Source organism: Microtus pennsylvanicus, chromosome 3 (genome assembly GCF_037038515.1).
Source record: "Microtus pennsylvanicus isolate mMicPen1 chromosome 3, mMicPen1.hap1, whole genome shotgun sequence".
NCBI lineage: Eukaryota > Metazoa > Chordata > Mammalia > Rodentia > Cricetidae > Microtus > Microtus pennsylvanicus.
Genome location: NC_134581.1, coordinates 61,479,863 through 61,503,164, shown reverse-complemented (window position 1 = coordinate 61,503,164; position 23,302 = coordinate 61,479,863). Strand labels below are relative to the sequence as shown.

The window sequence follows — 23,302 nt, the reverse complement described above, 5'->3', positions numbered from 1 at the left end:
AGCTCTAGGATTACAAGCAGAACCAGACTCAGACCCTCAGGCTTGCAAGCACTTTACTGACTGAACTATCACCCAGCCCAGTTTGTAGGGCAGTTCAGTTCCTCACTTAGGTGCAGCCCCTTGAAGGGAGGTCTTCCTGCAGATTCCTGTTTCTAAAAGCTTGCTGCCTTCAGTCACAAAGAGCTAGGATTACTAGATTTACATGAACATTCTTTTATAAGAAGATTTCTTGTAGGGGCTGGAGAGGTGGCTGAGAGGTTAAGAGCACTGGCTGCCCTTCCAGAGGACCTGGGTTTGATTTCCAGCACCCACATGGTGGCTCACAACTGTCTGTAATTCCAGTTCCAGGGCATCTGATACCTTTACACTAATGCACATAAAATTAAATAAATTACTTTTAAAAAATTACTTTTTAGCTATGTGTATGTGCATTTGTCTACAGATGCTCTTGGAGGCCAGAAGGGAGCATCGTATCTGGAGGTAGAGGTGGAGACAGCTATAAGTCACCCAATATGGGTTCTGGGAATCAAACTCAGGTCCCCTGCAAGAGCAGTAGGAGCTCTTAACCCCTGAGTCATCTTTCCAGTCTCCACACCAACACTCTTTAAATGATTGACACATCTATGCTCGGAGTTGAGCAGGAATCTAGACAAAAGTTTAAGATGATAAAGGAGACACATGCACGGGACATCTTCAGGCCCAAACGGAGAGTTGGCACTTTTTTGTTTTTTAAGCAAAGGCAGCCTCTAAGTCCTTGTTACATGACTATTAGATCAGGTAGTGAGGAAATTTGAAGTGATATGAAAGAGAAATAAAAAAGTACCATCATTTGTAAAGATTTATTTTTTCTTGTTCTTGTTCTTTCTTCTTTTTCTTTTCTAGTGCCTTTTTAAAAAACAAACAAACAAACCAAAAAACCAGAAGAATGGCTGTACTAGATTGGAAAATTAAAATTAGGTCTTGCAGAACGCAAAGTTCAAGAAGCCCCACTTGAGAAGGGCTCACATGTCACAAATACACAGGATCTGTGTTTAGCACCAGTGTCTTAATAGGCAACACCCACAACATCAGTTCTGGTGACAACATTGTTCAGGCCCCAGGGAAGCACGACTCTCCAACCTTTTGCCCTGTGTCCCCCAGTGCAGAAGACAGCTGCATCTGGATGTCACGGAGGTTCCTGTCACCCCTCTGCCAGCACCAGAGACAGAAACCACTTCAGATTTCAGGAAGCATTTGAATGGCAGAAGCACTTAGGTAAGAAAAGGACAAATTAATTAGCTTGCCAAATCCTTTTGCTCAGATTGCAAGCCTGCAGAGGTTTCTCACATAGGGCAATCCCATTTCCCAGGAGGGCCACACATCCATCTCACGTTGCTCTTTGTGCTGTGGATCTCGGTGCAGAAGGGACTCACACTAGTGAGGTATCGGCAGCTGCTCAGGCTGGCCAAGAAGTATTTCAGCCACAGCACCACTTCAGCTTACCTCAGATTTGTTTCTCATGAGGCCAGCTCTTCTTATTGCTACTCGGTTCTCCACATTATCCAATATACAATTGTGATTAAGAAGGCAGAAATTTCTACAGTGAAAATAAAACAATGTGTAATGTTTTCTACAGTGGAGATGCTTTCTTTAAAGACTTTTACTGTATGTCTGTATGTGCCATGTGAGTGCAGGTGTCTATGGAGGCCAGAAAAGGGCATCAGATCCCCCTGGAGTTAGAGTTACAAGCAGTTTGTAACACTGGAAAAGTTGGACCCTCTGGAAAAGCAAGGAACACTCTTAGCTCCCGAGCCGCCTTTCTAGCCCCTCAGTGAGTTTTTTTTTCTAAGCAATGCCACTAAAATATTTAAATAAGTTAAGTAAAACTTACAATCCAAGTCCCAAATTAAAATTATTTTACAATTTAGCATTCTCTATGTTAAGAAAAAAATAATAAGAAAGTGTGGTTCTGCCAGCACAAGAACTCCAATTATGTCAAATCAAACCAAATCAAAATGCCCATCATTTTATTAAGTAACATGCTCTCGGGTGGCTGAGCGCATGGCGGGGAGACAGGAAAGCAGGGAGCCCATGCAGACCCAGAACCCCATGTTTCTCCTCTGGGAGTCCACTTAAATACCCTGTGGGAGTGGTCCTGACCCTGGCATGCTGGGATTTGGAGTCCAGACCAAGGCCTGGGGGCTGGGATGGATGTCAGGGGCTGGGGGCTATGCTCCAGACTTAACAGTTTAGATCAAAAATAATTTTTAAGATGATCTCAGAATTATGGTGACTCAGAAGAGATGGACAAACTTCACATCTCTGTCAAGAGAATATAAATTATGTAAAAATTTTGATTGTAACAACATAATTAGTAATTTTACAATAAGGAAAGCTAAATTCAATAAAAACATATGTTACAGAGTGTGTTGTTGTTGTTAATTCAGCCTAGAACACACTAGGCAAGCACTCTACCAGTGAACTATATCCCAGCCACTACATGCACAACTACATGTATCTTGTGGTGTTACATGCCTGTAATTCTAGCAATTAGGAGGCTAAGGCCAGAAGATTGGAAGCCCAACGCCATCCTCAGCCCATTCTTGGGCTACAAGGAACAGATCACCTCAGTGGAAGAGTATATTCTTAGAACGCAGAAGGACCCGGCTCAATCCCTAGGGCCACAGAAATAAGAAAGAAATAATAGATCCAATTTTTCATCCTATGAACACATATTTTTCAGTGTAGCAGAACAGAGCCTTTTAATGTAGTTTACCAACTTGTTTTATAATTTCAAACGTTTCTACATGCGCCATGTTGTCCTCTAGAGCAGGAGCCCTGGAGGGGCTTCCTTCCTAACAGAAGGGAGATGAAGCTCTTTGGAAATCATTGTTTGCTGTTGATGCTACGTCTCATCATAAAGATGCTGACCTGTCTTTGCCTGGGACAACAGACGCCCGCAGGAGCCACCTTTGGAACCTCTTTTATTGCTCTTCTTTCTTTGATCATGGAGAGACAGAACCCGAGTCCACAGAGAGGGGTCCACAGAAAGCCACTCCTCCGCGCCCTGTCCTGGTGGCAATGTTGTGGCTAAATTAAGGAGGGAAGGCTGCTACCCACTGTCCACGTCTGCCCCAGGGAAAGGGAGCTCTAGTGGGCTAAGAAGATGGAAGAATCCCAGGCCTTTTGCCTTGAACTCTGCAGGAGAGCCTGCCGTCTTTCTTGCTTCTCTGCTGGCCTTTGCTTTGTCTCCACTGTGTGCACACCAGGGGCACAGGCGTGCCCAGACACCAACAGCCAGGGCTACGACACCTCCACTCATAGGCCCTTAGGTGCTTTTGTTTCCCAGGAGTGGAATTGCGGGGTCAAAGGGCATATGTATTTTTAATTTTGATGGATTTTTCCAGATTGAGTTCCAAAAATGCTGTAATAATTTACATCTCCACCAGCAATGACTGAGAGTGGGGGTTTTCCCCCCAACATGTAATCGCCGTAGAAGCTCTTTTTAATTTTGTCAGCCTGAAGGGTGTAAATGAGTATCTTTTATTACTTTAATTTGCATTCCCCTGCATTCTAATGAACGTGAGCATCTTTCCATACAGTTTGATTTTTCCCCCCCTCTGAACAACCAATTCGTTGCCTGTTTTCTCCTTTGGATTTTTGTCTTTTTTCTTTAATCAATTTATAAGAGCTCTTTGCATATTGTAGTGATTAACCTTTGTCTGTCATCTGCATTGCAAATACGTTCTCCAAATCTGTTTGTCTTTTGACTTTGCTTACAGCATCTTGCCACAAAATGCATTAAAAATGCATACTTAAAGGCAAAAATATCTATCTTTTAGATCAAGGTTTCCAAACTTGGTTTGAGAAAATCCTCCAAGATTTAGAGCGTAAGAAGCCCGTGAGGCTGTAGAGGGGGCTCAGTCTGAAAAAAGCTTGCTCTGCGAGTTCATATCCTCAGCACCCAGGTCATAAAACTGGGTGTGGAGGCAGCTGTCTGGAACTCCAGCAGAGAAGGGCAGATAGATACCTGGAGTCCGTCAGCCTGCCAACCTAGCCAGTGTTTGGTCACAAAAAAAAAAAGTAAAAAGCACTTGAGAAGGATAGCCAACATTGACCCCTAGCCTCCAAACACACATACATACACCTTCATACCCACATGTTCACACTCACATAGCCATGTACATATACCACACAGACATGCAAAAAAAAGCTTATATGAGGTCCAGATTGTATTAAATTATAACATACCTGTGGGATATGTGTTCTCTTGCAGAGAGGTGAACTCTTAAGAGGTAGGCACATTCAATATAATAGGACCCAGATCAAGAAAGAGAATCTCACATCCCCTCCCTCCAAGCCTCGGAGACAACCAAGGAAGAGGCAAGAGGAAAGGCTGTAAGAGCCAGAGGTCAGGGGTGATTACTGCTTAGTGTCTTCTGCACCTGACAGAGCCACTGCACACATAAGCCTACAGCAGGCCTGGATGCTGATACAGGAACGCACAAGATGAAGATGGATGGGCACTCCAACAAGGAGAGGGAAGGGGACTAGGCAGCTCCACGCTAACTGAGGAGCTATCAACAGTATCCACAGGCCGGGAAGAGGGTGTCAGTTTCCTTTAGCAGGATGGCCATGGTAGGTTGGCCATGCTTCAGGGGAGTACACCTGCTCTCAGGCGCATGCAGACAGCACTAATTGGAATCAGTGGGTTACGAAAAAGAAAAGGAGACACGAAGTTGGGAGATGCATGTAGGGGGCGGGTCTGAGAGGAGTTGGAGTTGGGGATAGGATCTCAATAGATCATATTCATATATGAGATTACTAAGAATGGTTTTTGAAAGAAAGAGACTCTGACCAGCACCCAGCCCTCCTCCTATCCCCTCCAGGACTTTCCCATCCCAATGCATCTACATCCATGTGCACGCCGTAGCTTACGATTGAACTTTATCTAAACACCCTTGCGTGCTCACTTCCTGCTAGCTGTTTAATTCACCACCATGACTGAGATTCCTATTCTGTAAACTTAACACACTTTCTCTGTTTTAGGTTGAGAAACATTTGTGTTGCTTCCTGTTTGGGGCTTTTTCCCAACAGTGCTGCTCTGAGCTTTCTCATAGTCTTTAGAGGAGACACAGTAACATTTCTTAGGGCTGTACTTTCTGGGTGGTGGGCACTATGCCTGTTCCGTTTCCTTAGATCCTGCCAGCCATCCAGCTTGGCTGTGCCACTGAAGCCCCCGCTATTGTCCTATAAATGCCCGAACACCTGACCCCACCTGACCTTTTCATTTGTCCATTCTGGGAGATGCTGGTGTTGTATAGTGGTTTGTCTTGAGAGATCTCTAATAATTTTTGCATTTTCAGCTCTTAATCCATCTGGAATGTTCTTTTCATCTATAGTAAGATAAAAGTCTACTCAGGATCTCTTCCAGACAGAGAACCAGATATGAAATGATGTAGTTTGTTCCAGACATGGCTTGTGGCCTAGGCAGGTGTTTTCTTTTGTGGAGTGTACATGGGAAAGCCAGAGGCCAATGCCAGGTGTCTCCCTCAACAGCTGTTCGCCTTTGTTTTTGAGACAGGCTCTCACTGTGTGGCCCCGGTTGGCTTAGAACTCACTATCTAGACAAGGCCAGCCTCAAACTCATAGAGATCTCCTGCCTCTGCCTCCTGACTGCTGGGATCAAGAGCATGCCCACCAGGCCTGATCTGTTCACCTTATTGTATTTGCTTACTTAATGATGTATTGGCACAGAGTATCTCACTGAACCTGGAGCTCACGGATTTTGTTAGGGATCCTCCTGTCATTGCCTTTCGTTGCTAGGATTACAGGCACACACCACTGCGCCTGGCTTTTGGTGGGGGTACTAGGGATCTGAACTCAGGTTCCCATGTTTGCATGGCTGCTGCTTCACCGACAGACCCATCTCCACAGCATCCCCCAGGGGGCATTTTCAGTGAGCACACTTGCGCAGAGAACAATGCGTGACAAAGCAAAGGTCTGAGGCATGAACGGCAGGCTGAATGCAGTCGCTCATACAGGTGTGGCTACAATTTATCAGCACACCGCAACTAAGTGTCACACGAGGACAGGCTGGAACAGACCTTGCCATCTCCACAGTCCTGCCCAGGCCTGAAGCTGCCCTCAAATGGGTACAGCAGAGGAATGGATTCCCTCCGCTTCTGGTGTATGATGCTGTCACTTCGAAAAGTGTGACCCTTGTAGGAGAGGGAGCATCTATGCTGACTGAGTACTCATTTATGAAGGTCTGTTGTTTATTATGTCATTTGATGCTCACATGGTCCCTGAGGTGGAAGGATACATACAGTTCATCTGCAGACAAAATCATAGGACCAGGAAAAATCAAAACCTCAGACACACAGCCAGTTAGGGAACCAGGTGAAACTGAAACACAGGTCTGTCTCGCTCCAGCGTCCCTGCTCTTTCTCCAAATAAACTGTCCGAGGGCAATGACCCAAACATCCAGTCGGACACCTTGCCGTGAGGATCCACCATCATTATTACACCAGCCCCGTACAATGGACCTAATGGTGCCTGTTTCCTCTTCCCCGGTTATACAGAGTGCTTGATTTCTTGGGAATCTGAGTCACTGTTTCAGCCAGCGACGACCCTTTTAGCTGAAAGAAAGCAGAGTGAGGCCAAGGCGGCTGCTTTAGGTCCAGGAACAAATAGACCAGGCAGAAAAGGGAGCGGCTCCCTGGGAGGGGCAGGGTCATGAGTGACATGGAAGATTTAGCGGGGCTCAGGGCTCCATGTTTCCCTATGCAGTGTTCTTGGTTACAGAAGGTCCAGGCATGGGCCTTGCTCCAATAGGGAGCGATCTCTGCATCCTGTGATAAGCCTTCCTCGACCCTGCTCCTTCGTGTAAGTGGGTCTGTTCCTCACAGCAAGGAGATACTAACACACAAGCACTGAGACGCACGCTGGGGTAGCACGTGGCTCCTCAGTGACAAAAAAGTGGGGAAAACTCACCCACTAAGGCAGCCTGACTCCCAGAGTCTGTGGCACCCAGGGTCCACCAACCACACCACGAGAGCGCTTCTCCAGAGAGCGCTCGCCAAAGCAGTTTCTCGCCAAGAGACTGTTTCAGTTGCTGGAGAGAATTGTAGAAGGGTATGCTGAAATTACAAGGTACTGTTTCTCTTAATAGTTTGATACTACCCAATGCAGGTGGGCTGTAAAAGAGGACACTTTTCAGAAAATAAAGTATGTCAACTTCCGGGGAAGGCAGCGCAGCAGTGTATGACAAAGCATTACATGGAGCTAAACCCAGGAACTCCAGTGCCAAAAAGCACACACACATGCACACGCATACAGTCACACACGTGTGCACACGTGCACACATACAGACACACACATGCACACACAGACATACACACAGATACACACGTACACACAGAGACACATATGTGTGCACACACACATACATACACACAGACACACACACAAAATAGCTGCTTTGGCCTATGGCAAGGCAGGATAGAGCCAAGCAGTAAATCCAAGCAGAGATACAGAAGAAGAAGGGGTGGGGGGTGGAGTCTGGGAGACACCAGCCACATGCCAAGGAGGTGAGACATGGAGAAAATGAGACAATGCACGGCCATGTGGCACTATATAGATTAATAAAAATGGCTTAATTTAAATGTAAGAGCTAGCTAATAATAATTCTGAGCCATCAGATAAACATTTATAATTAATTTAAGCCTCTGAGTGGTTATTCAGGAGCTGGTGGGAGGGAAAGAAACCTCTATTTACACGAAACTGCCTGTAACTCCGGCTCCAGGGGATGTGTCACCCTCTTTTGACATCCTTGGGTATATGCACATATGCGATACACATAAAGACAAGCAGGTACACACATACACACATAAATAAAAATAAATTTAAGTTTTTTATTATTATAAAAATTAAGGAAATTCCTTGTAGCATTTGTTTATAATTCCATAAAAGTAGAAGCATTAAAGAGTATCTATTAATGGAATTCTAAGCAAACTAAAACATCACATCATAGTTTTGGTTTGAACATAAGATATTCCCCCACAGGCTCCTGTGTTGAACGCGTGGTCCCCAGCTGCTGGTAATCATTCGGAAGGTTCTGGAAACTCGCTGGAGGAAGCAGGTCGCTGGGAGCTGTGCTATAAATGCTGTACTTGCCCCACCCCACTGGCTACCCACACCATCGCAACACCATTTCTGTCCAAATGCACGGGGCTGAGACATCATGGCCTGAACAAACCCTCTGAAACTAGGAGCCAAATTAGGCCTTTCCCGTTTTATTTATGTCAAAGGATTTTGGGCACAATTGCCCAGAAGTGACTAGCAAGGCATGGGATAGTATTGAACATTTAAAATCCTGAGGAACGCTGGAGGTATGGTTGGTGTAGCATGTAAGTGCAAGGCCCCCTCTCCACTCCCCTGTGCTACAAACACAATAAAATAATAAAAACTAAAGGGAGCCCTGAGAAACATCCATAATATAGTCTTTAGTTGAAAAAAATAGATACAGAAAGCCAGATCGTTTCTGCTATAGTTATGTTCTTAAGTGTATGTGTTGAGCTGGGGAAGAGACTCAGTGGGTAAAAGTGCTTGTTGCTCGTGCGATGACGATCTGAATCTGAATCCCCAACACTCATGCAGCTATGGTTGCGCTTGTCTCTGTAAGCCCGGCACTGTGGGGGGTGGGACAGGAGAACTGGGGTTTGCTGGCTGTCTCAAGGGAATAAGGTGGGGAGGGGAGAGCAGGCACCCGACATCCCCCTCTGGCCTCCATTCAGGCAAGCACGCGTGCAGGCATCAGTGCACACACACACACACCACACATCTTCCCTGTGCAGGTTTGCAGAGGCACGTAAAGCAATCATAAGTCGCATCAGAAGCTGGTAGATACGAAGAGCGAGAACAAGGAGGATATGAAGGCAGGCTACATTTTTACTTAAATGTCATTTACCCGACTTTCTACACTGATATGCAATTAATGGTAAAAAATCATTTTGATGCTCATATATATATATATATATATATATATATATATATATATATATGGGCTTCCTGTGAGAGTTCACTTGGAAAATGAATCCCACTGCTATTAAACTGTTTTGGAAACTTTTATTCATGCCAAACCTGTTGTCTAAGCAGCCAGCAGAAGTTTGGACAGACTTTTGAAACAGGGATTAAGAAGCAGTCTGTGGAATGCTGGACTAGTGTGCACTTCCAGGCGACCTGACTGCATATAGATATTTCCATTTTTCTTTCTTCTTGACTCTAACCAGTGGAAAACTGAAAATAATACAATTTATTCTTGACCAAGGCAACACCGACAAATGTTGTGCAGTGAAGAAGGAAATGACCCCACCCCATTTCTGCCCAGCTGTGGAAGAAGCTAGTTTTGTATCAATTATGAAATTCATTTCATAATCTAAGTGATTGACCATTGGTGAACTTAGTCTTCCTACTGTCTTCTGCCCATATTAGCAGTCCCTCTCATGAGTTTCTAACATCTTAGACATAGGCTCTTAATTTATATTCATGCAAGACACATGTTTTTCAGCCAAGCAATGGTGGTATAAATCTTTAATCCCAGCACTTGGGAGGCAGAGGCAGGTGGATCTCTGTGAATCTGAGGCCAGCCTAGTCTACAGAGTGAGTTCCAGGACAGCCAGGGATACACAGAGAAACCCTGTCTTGAAAAAAACAAAACAACGACAAAAATTCATGTTTTCTTCTCCTTAAAAAATTCTTTGAGGGACTAGGGAGATGATTTGGTTGCTAAAGTGACTGCCGGTGAAGCATGAGTTCGAATCCTGACACCCAGGCATAAGCCAGTGGCAGGAGCAGTGTCTCTAACTACAGCACTGGGAGGACAGACATTGGTGAGCCCTTGGTGCAAAAAATGAAAGTTAGGCCTGGTTGGTGGCATAGGCCTTTAATCTCAGCATTGGGTAGGCAGAGGCAGGTGGATCTTTGTGACTAGCCTATCCATTGAGTTTCAGGTTAGCTAGGGCTACACAGTAAGACACCAACCTCACACACACACACACACACACACACACACACACAAATATAGTGGAGCACTATCCAGGAAGATACTCAGCATCCATCTATGGTCACCATCCACAAAGACCAATTAGTGCATGCACCTGTATGCACACATACACACCCCACACACAAACACACAGCTCGGGGGTGGGAGGGCTGAGCAGGAGTTAGCTCGGTTGGTACAGTGCTTGCCTTCTAAATGGGAGAACTTGGAATCCATTCCCAGAAATCACATAAAGATGCTGGGCATAGTGGCACACTTAAAATCCCGCACTAGGAGGCAGAGACAGGAGGATCCCTAAGCTCAGCTACCTGCCTAGCCCAAATGTTGAGCTTTAGGCCAGAGAGGCCCGGTCTCAAAGGAGGTAGAGTGCATTCCTAAGGATGACACCCCAAGGTTGTCCTCCTGCCCCTACATGCCCACACTCCCCCCAACCCCCGCGCTCTGTGGCGTTTTCAGACCAGGAGAAGGGGTCACATGGGGTGCACATGCACACACACACACACACACACAGGCACGCATAAACAGGGGCCCCTACCGACGATGGGAGGCATAGTTTCCTACCAAGGTTGGCTCTCCTTCCCCTCATGCGGGACACAGGCACCTTGCCAACTCCTTGCCTGCCCTGGGCTCACTCATTCTCTCTCTTTTCCCTGAAGGTTTGGGATGGAGCAACGCTCCTCTCGGGTCATCCCCTGTGCTCACTGAGATAGAAACGGCTCCCTTTTTAATACTCAATGACCAGAGACCCGAGTGGTGTGCGTGCGTGCGTGCGTGCGTGCGTGTGTGTGTGTGTGTGTGTTTCCTCTGTGAAAGAGAACGAAATGAACAGAACTGAAGGTAGGACCACAGAGTGGCTCGCCCAGCGCAGCGGCCCCGGCGATGTGCTCGCAGCGCCCCCTGCTGGCAATAAAGCGCGCTCCGCGAGCCGGCCACCCCGGGGAACCGCCCGCTTGTGTGAAGCACCGAGGGGCTTGGAGGGGCCTGACTCAGCTCATTACTGCTGCTGCTGGGCTCCTTCCTGCAGGTCGGGTTCGGTTTTTTGCACCCGGAGGCGCCTCATCCGTGCAACTTCATGGATGCAGAATCCTATAACCATTGAAGAAACCGCCGCCCAAAGAGTCAAACCAATGCATCACTATGAGACATTAAGGACTTCCCTCACCCAGACTCATTTCCTGCCCATGTTCCTGCTCCTTTTGTTGTCCTACAGCGTTCTGGTGTGGCTGTGTAGCACCCTGCGCGCCCGGGTTTCCTGATCTGAGAACTCTACAGAGCAGGAAGATAGAGGTGTGAGGTGGGTTTGCCTTTAGCTACTTCCAAAAGAGATATGACTACTTCATTCAGAAAAATTTGACCGCAGCATAAGGTGCGGCCTTGGGACTAGCAAATCCTCTATGTGACTCTAAGGAGACAATAAAGAAACTCAACAAGGCCAGTCTGGTCTACATAATAAGTTCCAGAATAGCTAGGGCTATGTAGAGAGAAGAAACTCAGCAAGGATTTTTGCTCTAGAAACATTTAGACGTGGTCTACAACAGCCCCATACTCGCACACAGCCTAACCCTCTACTAGGACTTTTAATAAATAACAGCCTACACCAACAAGAAGAATCCTGTTGAATAAAATGCATTAGTGATCTATCAAAATACTCTCTCTGTTACTAGGTAAAAAGGTCACAATATACCATAAATAATAAAATTGGGCTGCAGATGTAGATTAATGGTAGGACACTTGCCTAGCATGTACCAGGCCCTGGGTTGATCCCAAGTACCCAAAGAAGTAGGAAATAAAAGTTCATTTCTGTGAAAATGCATGTGTGTGTGCACATTAAAATAATTTTATTCATTGGTTAAATAAGTTTTTAAAAACTCTTCAAAACATGAACTAAAAAGATTGAATACTAGCATTAGGTAATGATTTAAAACTTTCTTTGTAAACTGTACATAGCGGCCAGCACCTTTAACCCAAGCATGGAGAAGGCAGAGGCATGCAGAACTCAGTGAATCCTAGGCCAGCCAAAGTAATTTCTTTTTACTCTTCTGCATTTGTAAGCAATACGTGTGTGTGTGTGTGTGTGTGTGTGTGTGTGTGATATGTTGTAGGCTTGCTTTTAAGCAGAAAAACACAATAGGTCTCTTCCCTACCCCAAGAAGCCTAACGAGAGCCGGGCGGTGGTGGCGCACACAGCTTTAATCCCAGCACTCAGGAGGCAGAGACAGATGGATCTCTGTGAGTTCGAAGCCAGACTGGTCTACAAGAGCTAGTTCCAGGACAGGCTTCAAAGTTATTTATTTTTCTTCAAGCACACCGGAAGAGGGAATCAGATCCCATTACAGATGTTTATGAGCCACCTTGGTATTTCCTTTTCCCAGTTCCCAGGATAGCCACAAAAATAGCCACCAAAAGACACTCCTAAGGACTGTGACAAAAAGTTTTTCAGTGTTGATGCTAACAGGGTTTGTAGCATGACCAGACTTCTGTATCATAGATTAAAACACACTTCAAAGCCGGGCGATGGTGGCGCACGCCTTTAATCCCAGCACTCGGGAGGCAGAGGCAGGCGGATCTCTGGGAGTTCGAGACCAGCCTGGTCTACAGAGCTAGTTCCAGGACAGGCTCCAAAGCTACAGAGAAACCCTGTCTCGAAAAACCAAAAAAAAAAAAAAAAAAAAAAAAAAAAAAAAAAAAACTAAAACACACTTCAAAGACAAAATCTGGTGGTGCAGGCTTGGGATCTCAGCTGTTTCAGAGGCTGAAACATTATTGAAAGTTCAAGGCCTGACTGGGCAACTCAGGGAGGGAGACCCTGATTTAAGACCGTGTCTCAAAATAAGAAATAATAATAGAGTGATTGACTAGCATGGGCAAAGCCTTAGGTTCTGTTCGTACCTAGCACTGAGAGAGCAAGCTGGGGGGTGAGGGTAGGGTGGGGAGTAGGGTGGGGGGTGGGAGGGTGTCTGAGGGTTAAAGTGCAGTATGTATCTATTCATGTTGTAATGGGGGGATATTCTGAGGGTTAAAGTGCAGTATGTATCTATTCATGTTGTAATGGGGGGATATTCTGAGGGTTAAAGTGCAATGTGTATCTATTCATGTTGTAACAGGTTGAGTAATGGACACATGTACTGAGTCATTGTTGCAAAAAGTTTGCACACTTGCAGTAAGATGTGGTTTCTCTCTTGTTCTAGCTCCATGCAAATGGGAACACATGGACCGGCTTTTAGTGAAGTGGCAACAGAATCTCTCCACATCACCCAGGTTGGCAGCTCTGGGCTATTTAAAGAGGTAAAGCCATCATATTAATGGAATCTGTGGTGACAAATCAAACTATCACCCTGGAGCAGGTCCCCCGGATTCTCCCAGGCACAGAGACCGTACTGAAATTGTCAGTCTCCTGCCTTCTAAGACTCAGCAAAGTGGAACTTGGTAAAAAGAAAGCAACAGAATCTGTTTTTTTAATAGTATTTCTCCAAAACACACAGCCCACTTTGTGAGGTATCTCAGCCTCTCTGTCTCTCTCTCTGAGACAGGATCTCACTATGTAACCCAGGCTGGCCTGGAATTCACTATGCAGCCCAGGCTCACAGAAACACATGCCTCTGCCTCCAAAGTGCTGGGATTAAAGGCCTGTATCACCATGTTTGATTTGTAGCTTGTTAACATAACTTTGACTAAATATAGGTAGTATTTGTTTTGAAAATACTATGATTTTGTTAGACTATTTTCCCAGTGAATTATCATCCACGTTTTATAGTTTAAGTTAATCTTAATTGTTCAAAACAGTAAATAGTGCCCAAACTAAAAGAAATCAAAAAGCCATTGTATTACAGTTTCAACATTGGGACTGAATCCCTTAATTAATCTTACTTGTAATAAAGTTCAAGGAACTGTAATGTCCCTTCAAAGGAAGATATAGAAATAGATTGGGCTGAGCGGTGGTGGCACACGCCTTTAATCCCAGCACTCGGGAGGCAGAGGCAGGCGGATCTCTGTGAGTTCGAGACCAGCCTGGTCTACAAGAGCTAGTTCCAGGACAGGCTCCAAAACCACAGGGAAACCCTGTTTCGAAAAACAAAAAAACAGCCGGGCGATGGTGGCGCACGCCTTTAATCCTAGCACATGGGAGGCAGAGGCAGGCGGATCTCTGTGAGTTCTAGGTCAGCCTGGTCTACAGAAGTAGTTCTAGGACAGCTAGGGTTGTTACAAAGAGAAACCCTGTCTCAAAAAAAAAGTAGATTGGCTGCAGGATTAATTGACTGAGATGAGGTGGGAGGAATAAACATTAATGGGAATTTGACGAATTGCTTGCTTGCTCCTTCTGGATGTCAGGAAGAAACAAGAGAACGTGCAGTTCAGGCCCAGCCACTGCTGCCAAAGCCCTGTGGACTCCTTTCCCCAAGCACTGGCCACTGAGATCAGCTACTCCTGGCTCAAGCACTATACAGCCCGTCTGTTTGTGTTACAGATAAGAACCATTGCCACAGAAGGAGGTGACCACAGTCAGCTTTGGTCGACTGGTTCTTCATACTTTAACAACAAAGTATGGAGCGAGGCAGTGGTGGCCTGTATCTTTAATCCCAGCACTCAGGAGGCAGAGGCAGATGGATTTCTGTGAGTTCAAGGCCAGATTGGCCTACAGAGTGAGTTCCAAGACAGTCAGCACTAGACGGAGAAACCCTGTCTCAAAACAACAACAACAGAAACAACACAAAGTCTGGGATGTCATAAGACTTAAACACAGCATCCTCTCCAATAGCCTAAATTGTGCAGTTTGGAGCAAGTACTTTCCTTTAGCAGCCCAGTTTCTCATCCACATAATGGAGAGAATAATGGGATTGCTGGGAGATTCCTTTCTTTAAAACACATTACAGTGTTATAATAAATAAAGCTTGCCTGAAGATCAGTGCAAAGCAGCCAGACTAGTCAGCCATACAGGCCAGGCAGTGGTTACACACACCTTTAATCCCAGCAGCCCAGTGTTAGCCATAGAGGCCAGGCAGTGGTTACACACACCTTTAATCCCAGCAGCCCAGTGTCAGCCATACAGGCCAGGCAGTGGTTACACACACCTTTAATCCCAGCAGCCCAGTGTTAGCCATAGAGGCCAGGTGATAGTAGTGCATGCCTTCACCTTTAACCTCAGCACTAGAGGAATATAAAGTGGGAGGAGACAGGTCTCACTCTCAGTCTCAGTCTGAGGATTCGTGGAGGCAGGATGGCTCATTTTTGGTCTGAGGTAGAGGTCAGAGCCAGTGGCTGGCTGCTTTGCTTTTATGATCTTCAGGTTGAACCCCAATATTTGTCTCTGGGTTTTTATTATTCGTGCAACAACACATTTATTACATTCATGTATTTGCTTATTTATTTATTTATTTATTTATTTATTTATTATGTGCCACATCATTGTGTGAATGTCAGGGTGACAACTTTTGGGAGTGTGTTTCCCCTTCTGTCACATAGGTCCTGGGACTCAAAATCAGGCTGTCAGGCTTGGCAGCCTTTGAAGACCCCTGTAGAGGATTCTGAATTTGATTATATAGCAACTACTTGTTGACTTTCGGGCACTAATGCAGTCACTGGCTGGAGTATGCATGCTCTGTGATCCCATAGAATTCATATTCTAACAGCGTGAGGCTGCAATAAACAAAAAAATGAACAAACAGGGAGACATCAGATTTAGGTAATGCTAGACAGAGAATGAAGTCAGAAGTGATGACAGCCCTAAATTATGGTGTTGTGCTGTTCTGACAGAGAAGGCCTGTTGGAACATAGTGTATTTAAGAAGAGATTTGAAGGATAGATCGGGGCAGCCAGGCATGCAAACATCAAGACACAGAAGAGAGTTAGAGCAAAGGCCTGTGGGAAGGGTATCAGATAGCTTTCACTTTGTAAAAAACAAAAAGCTGGGGCAGTGGTGGTGCATGCCTGTAATCCCAGAACTCAGGAGGCAGAAGCAGGCCAATCTCGGTTCTTTGAGGCCAGCCTGGTCTTCAGAGCAAGTTCCAAAACAGCCAGGATTACACAGAGAGAAACCTTGTTTCGGAAAAGAAATTTTTTTTCAAACATTAGTGGCGTAAAAATAGCAACCATTTATTTAGTCTATAGTATGTAAACCAGTGATTTGAGCTGGGTTCCGCTGGGTTGTTCTTCTGGTCTCAGATGGTATTAATTCTAGCACCAATCAGCTGGTAGCTTTGCTCTTCTTAGAATTGGCTGGCTGAACTGGGGAGATGGGACTCTCTAGGCTATGTGTCCTTCACAGCTAGTGTGGGCTTGGTTATGTGTTAATGAAGCATTCCGAAAGAGTGGAAGCATGTTGCTTGAGGCTCTGGCTCAGAACTGGAACATCACTTTTGCCATAGCCTAGCCGGGGGAACAGAGGAGATCATACTTCCCAGTGAGGGGACCGGAAGAGACATGGACATGGGAGAAAGACCCTGATTCCTGTAACATATTATAGGCAAGGATTAACAATGAACAGAATATAATGCCAATGTAGCCACAGCAGTTACTAAGGAGAAAATGACCCAACGTGTTTTTTCCCCATTCCCAAAACAGAAAATTCAAAAGTTGGAATTTGGGGGCTAGAGAAATGGCTCATAAGGGTACACACGCTTGTTGTGCAAACATGACGAAGTGAGTGTGGATCTCAGCACCCATATAAAAAGCAGGACTTGGTTGCAAGCACCTATAATCTCAAAGCTATAGAGGACAGAGACCAAAGGATTGCTAAGGCTTGCTGGTCACAAGTCTAGTTCCAGCTTCAGTGGAAGACTTTGTCTCAAGGGACTAAAGTGACAGATAGCAAGACATTTAATATCTTTCTCTGGCTTTCATGCACATACATACTTCTGTGTACATCTACACACATGTATACATGTAACACATGCACACACATGTACATGCACAAGAGTCAAATTTGATATCAGGTCTTTAAAAAAAATCACTAAGGTTAAATGAGGTCATTGGGAATGACCCTCATCAGTATGACTGGCAAGAAAATGCCAGGTAATATAGTGGAGAAGAACCCCTGAAACTCAAGGAAAGTAAACAGCGAAGACAATATACAGTGAGCTCTTTGCAAGAGACAAGGTCTATAAGCAAACCCATTGAGCCAGGAGAGATCTCTATAGTGAAGCAGGCAAGAAAGCAAGGATTACAGCCCGGCTGGAAGCCCCTTTCCAACTAGCAAAACTTCAGCTAGAGTGGTAAGTACTTAAGATACAAGGTAAGTACTGTTCCTCACACTCAGAGATCTACAGGACCACAGGAGGCTACCACAGACTCTATGGGTCCACGCGACCACCAGGAAAGATCTTAAGGCTTCCCTTCCCCCACATGACAGACCCCCAAGGAACATGGCCCCTTGCTCATCCAGCCGTAACGACTACATGGAAACCGCTACAGTTGAAGGGATCTGAGAATTTCACAATCTAACTCAGCACGGCTGCACCAGCAGTTTGCCCCAGAAGTATCCTTTTTCTTTAGTTCCTGTTATCTCGCTTCCACTCTTGCATGTGTGCTGTGTGATGGCTTAGTGTTTGCATAAAACTCAGTGAGGTTTCAAGGCTGCTGTGAATGTTTCTCAACCCAGCTTAGTGTACCTGTAATACCTCTGCCTTTTCCTCTTTATGTAATCTTTACTCCTTCTTCTTTTTAATTCTCCTCTTCCTTTATTCTTCTTATTCTGTTTTTATTTTTTAACTCAGCAGGGTCCACCTGCTTTTGCCTCCCAAGTGTTGGGATTAAAGGTGTGTACCACCATGCCCGGCTTCTTTTTAAAACAGATTTTATGTACAATTATGTGTATGTTCATGGGAATTGAGATGTGGGGGGGTACTCTGAGAGGCCAAAGGTATAGGATCCCCTTGAAGGTGGATTTATAGGCAGTTAGGAGCCACTCAACATGGGTATTGAGAACCAAATTCAGATTGTATGCTGAAGGAGAAGAAAAGCCAACAGAGTTAAGCTAACTTTCCATTGCTTTCCAAATCATTGTATTACAAAAACGCAAACCACATCCCTGCAATATTGCCTGTCTGGTTGCCGGCAGGCCTGGCTTCCACACCTTCAGAGGACAACCCAAGCAGGAGTGTCCGTGAACTTAAAGGGTTTTGGCTGGCAGTCTGACAGTAAGGTTCCAACAGCTTGAGATGTCAAGGGAAAACTGTGGAAGTCCAGGCTTCATTGTACTTCATTCCTCTGAAGGCCCTGGGCTCCTAGGAGACAGAAACCAACAACTCCAGCCTCCTGCTTTCCCAGGCTCAGCACTTCCCCAGTCCAGAGCAGTTCATCCCAAAGTGGAAGTCCTGGACCAGTGTCTCAGGACCCACCTCCCAAGATGAGAAGATGCCACCCCCACTCTATGCAAGGAATCTTGTCACCATCAAGGAACAATCATGCCCTTCTCAAGGCTTGTTGCTGCCATTTTGGTCATGCCCCTGCCTCAGTCCATCTCCTGAGCCCTTCTAGGGTTCTATTAATGCAGAACAGGGAGGAGGGCACCCGTTGCCTCTGACACAGACCTTTTTCTTTGGAGGTCTTGAGATCCTTTCTTCCCTCTCGGCTCTATGGAGTTTTTCCTATAACCCTTAAAGTCCAGTTCTGACCTATGGCTGGCAGTGTTCCTGGCATCAACAGACACCTGATAGGAAGTACTTTCCAGAAAGCAACTTGGATGAAGCCCCAGAGGCCCTGGTTTGTGGAAAAGGTGATTAGTCCAGCCAACATGGGGACTTTTGGTCCCTGTGTTTCTTCTCCAAGGTGGGAGCAAACTTGCTCTCAAAAACGCTCCAGATCGTGGGGGTGATATGGATTCTTGTTCTGCTATTTCCTGTTTAAATCCTAGGTGTGCTTTATGGCCTTCCAGGTTAGGGTCTTGGGTGGAACACCTGGTGCCTGGGCTGTTCTCTGAATTTTTCTGGAATGCAATTGCTTTTTTTCCCCTCACATTTTAAAGCCCTAGGAGAGAGAAACAACAGCAAAGGCCATGTCTGGAAATAATTTGGGTTGGGGGAGGAGTAGTCACGAGGCTCTCTCAGCCTTCTCTCTCCCTCCCTCCCTCTCTCTCTCTCTCTCTCTCTCTCTCTCTCTCTCTCTCTCTCTCTCTCTGCTCAGGCAATGGAGTCTTGTCTACATTCGGGACTGTTTTGTATAATTGTCCCCAGAAATCTAACTTCTGGAAAAACAACTGGCTAGCAAAGCATTCCAGATGCCAAACAGATAATCTGAAGTGACTTTGTTTATTAAGGAAGAATTTCAAGAGGGCCTGTAGTTTCCAGAGAATTGTGTGCCTGTCTCTGAGCCCCAACGAGTGGGAGAGGGAATCAAGGCTGCTGCTGGTGTCTGTGACCAGAAGTTATACCAGGCTCCATAAACTGCTGCTGGTGTCTGCCCTTCACCTCGTGGAGCTCCAGCTCCTTATTCTGCAGTTGGATTTGAGGTCAACTCTCATCTCCCTGTCTTCCCCAACAGAAAACCACATTGACCCAAATCCAGAAGAGGCCCAGATCTCCCCACCCCCCAAAAAAGAACTGCCAGATGGGATCTAGCTTGCTGACACAGCCCACAGTGGCACCCACACTGCATCTGGACTTTTACATGAGAAATAAACTTAGATTTTGCTCCAGTTCTTGCTATTTAACCTCTGAGACTAAACAACAAAAGTTTCTACTAGCCAAGAAAGAAGCAGAAGAATCAGGTGGAAAGTGCTGGAAACTCAGCAGAATTCCACGTTTTTGGGGAGTCTTCCCCTAGTCCGCCCTGCCTGTGTGCTTTAGTTCACAGTTAGCTTCTTCTGCTCCTTCCAAAGCTGATCTTGGGAACCAACCTTCAACCACATAACTTTGCCAATTCACCACCCAAACCAATTCATCGTAAACACCTGGTTCTCAGTAAACAGAGACTAAAAATGCAATTCAGTTGGTAAAGAGCTTATCTAGAAGGCATAAGACTTTGGGGTCTTCCTGAGCACTAAGCACAATGATACGTACCTGTAATCCTAGCGCAATCCAGAGGTGGAGGCAGAGGATCAGAAATCCAAAATCATCCTTGACAAGAGAGTGAGTTGGAGGCTAGTCTGTGCTACACGAGACCTTATTTAATAAACCCAAAAGTGAGTAAACAAACCAGTAAACAGTCTCTGGCCAGTTAATGGATATACTGTTCTGGAAATAGATGATGGTAGCAAGGAAACTCAACAACGAGGGCCACTGCAGAAACAGTTTCTCTGGAACAGGTTGACATAAGTAACTCTAGGAAAAATAGTATTCACGGACTGACACAACTCTCAGAAGCCTCTTGGTTTGTCTTTCCCAAAGCATCCCAAATCTCTTCTTGTGTGAAGGTCTCCTTTGAAAAGGAAAAGGACTGAATGGTCAGGTCAGCTGGGGGAGGGGGGGGAGAATGAACCCAGAGTAGAATATGAGGCTGAGAATGAGCTGGGCAACAAGCCTGGCTTCCCCGACTCTTAACCTGCCTTCCCACACCAAAGTGTCACACCAAGAAAGACAGGACTGGATTTCCGCAGTATCGCCGAGAACTAAACCAGGAGGTCTTAAAGCGAGTCTATAGTCCATAAGATCGTATGCCTTTGTGGATTATTCTGAGGTTATTAAAAGGAACAGCACCCCTGTTAGGGGTCTGAATGTTGAATTTGATCTCTAGATTGAACAAGATCTCTAGGGGCTCTCTTCAATCTCAGCTTGTGTCACCGGGAAACCGACTGACTCTTACATAATCGCGAGGATTGTCTGCTTCGTTTTCTACCTGTCCCATTTTACTAGGGAAGCAAACGGATTCCCCTCTACTCTACAGGTGCGCTCCGGGAAGACGTGCAGGGATTAGGGCCACACTCCCGTCTTTGTTCGTTCCGGGTAGGGACCGCACAACAGCGCCGCCCAGCTTCACCTTGTGAATGTACAGACTCTCCAACGCTCGCGCCGTTGTCGCTCCGCCCCATCGCCCCGCCCAAAGTCCAGCCATAGCTCCGCCCATATCTGGAGCGCCCGTTCTCCAGTAGCCCCGCCCGCCCATAAGGGGAGGAGCCTGTGGCGCGCGGGTGTGACGCCAACGCGTGTCTACGTCATCACGCGCCCAGCTGGGAGGAGGCGCGAGCCGAGAACGGAGCCTGTCGCCACCAGCGCGGCGGTGTGCTCACATGGGTCTGTGGCGCGGCTCTGCGTGCGCTGGCTTCCTGGCGCTGGCCGTGGGCTGCGTGTTCCTGTTGGAGCCGGAGCTGCCGGGCTCGGCGCTGCGCTCTCTCTGGAGCTCGCTGCGGCTGGGGCCCGCGCCCCCGGGACCTCTGTCCCCCGAGGGCCGGCTGGCGGCCGCCTGGGATGCCCTCATCGTGCAGCCCGCCCGGCGCTGGCGCCGCGTGGCTGTGGGGTGAGTGCCTGCGGGGCCTGCGGCTCTGGGCCTCCCCGGGAAGTGTGCGCGCTCCGGGGTCTGCCCTGGACGCGCTGGTGTCCGCGTTGCCCTCTTGGCAAAAGTGTCGGACGTGTGAGACGAGCCTTTCGTCATCGCTTCAGGGACACTCAGCACAATTTTCCCCCTCGGCTGGTTCTGCTCTTCTCTTTTCCGTGTAAAACCAGCCAGCCCTAATAGCCTCTTAGACATCTAACTCAGCCTGTCACCTGTATTTTTTTGAGGTTACCCCATTGTCGTGACTTTCGCCCCTTCGCGGCCAACTGTTCTCTATCGGTCACAGATTCCTCTTCTAGCGCTCTTCCTATTCTGAACTTGAAGCTGAATGAGTTCTGTAGCTATTACGTCATCTGGTCTGAAGACCACTGTACTAAAACTGCTCGTTTTCAAATTCAGCAGTTTTTTTGGTTGAGGTTTCATTGTCTGCTCTCTGCGCCTTTCACGTTTAGCACGCCCTCCTTAGAACTACTTCCTTCTCCATCCTGAGTGACAGTCCGTATTTTTAAAGTTCTCCCAAATCACAGTACCTCCTTTCTTTGTAAAACTCACAGAAATGTAATTTTTTTAACACTAACCTTAGTCCCTCTCCCAGTTCGCCTTGGTTTTCTTGTCACGTCAGGGGTGCCATACAACGCCAAGTTTATTATCTTTTGGGGGGGGGTATGCTTTTCTTTAGGTTGGATTTGTTGAGTTTTTGCTTCTTTTTGAACTAAGGTCTCCTTGGCTGGTCTGGAACTTATATAGATGAGGAATGGGCCTCAAACCTAGATGTACCTGTTCCTGCCTCCTGTACTGGTGTTACATGCCTAAGAGGCCTGTACAAAAACAACTCGTCCCTCCTATTTTGTGCCATTGTTGTGGCTAAGTGGAGTAAAGTAAAGCAAAGGTGACCTGCATAGATGAAATAATCACGTTATTTAACCAATAATATGTTAGCTTTTGCAAGTACTCACATGTTAACTAGTTAGTTTTGTATCCAAGTAGTCTTTACTTTGTATTTCCTACCTCTTTCCAAATTCATACTCTGTTCACCCACCCTTTTATCGGATTCTTTTGTTTTCTTCTTCTATGTGTATGGGTGTTTTTGTCAGCATGTTTTTTCGTGCAGTGCCTGCCAAAAGCCTCTGATCCCCTGGGGCTGGAATTATGAACAGTTGTGAGCTGCCATATGGGTGCTGGGACTTGAACCTGGGTTTTCTGCAAGAGGACCCTACTATTAATCACTGAACCATCTCTCTCTAGCCTTCTTTATCAGAGTCTTACTTTAAGATTTAGAAATTTTAAAATGTATCTGTGTGGGAGTAGGTGGGAGTGCAGGTCCCCTTGGAGTCCAGAAAAGAGTGCTGGGTCACCTGGAGCTGAGTTACATGTGCTGATGAGTTACCCCAGCTGGTGCTAGGAATTAAACTCTGGCCTCTGGAAGAGCAGCCTGTGTTCTTAACTGCTGAGCCTTCTCCAGCCCTTCTTATCTGATTTTTTCTTCTTTCTTTTTTTTTATTTTTTATTTTTTTAATTATCTTTAATTTATTTTTCAAGACAGCATTTTTCTGTGTAACCCAGGCTGTCCTGGAACTCACTCTTTGGACCAGACTGGCCTTAAATTCAGAGACTGGCCTTCTTCTGCCTCCCAAGTGTGAGTGCTGGGATTAAAGGACTTTGCCATCATGCCTGGCCTTATATTCTTTTTTGTTTTGTTCTTTTAAGACAGGATTTCTCTGTGTAATGGCCCTGGTTGCCCTGGAATTCTCTTTGTAGACCAGGCTGGCCTCAAACTCACAGAGATCCACTTACCTCTGCCTCCCAAGTGCTGGAATTAAAGGCGTGCACCACCAAGCC

General features: G+C 46.2%; 1 protein-coding gene across 5 annotated transcripts in view; it reads left to right on the top strand.

Annotated features, from left to right (window-relative positions):
- Positions 1–21,135: 21,135 nt before the first annotated feature.
- Positions 21,136–23,302, top strand: part of Adpgk (ADP dependent glucokinase) — a 46,764-nt gene continuing 44,597 nt past the window's right edge. For all 5 annotated transcript variants that reach the window (XR_012910007.1, XM_075965697.1, XM_075965696.1 and 2 more), the window contains exon 1: positions 21,136–21,427. Coding sequence is in view for 4 of the 5 variants with exons in the window: in XM_075965697.1 (XP_075821812.1) it covers positions 21,201–21,427 (227 nt within the window). In the remaining variant the exon portion in view is untranslated. The remainder of the gene's footprint in view (positions 21,428–23,302) is intronic.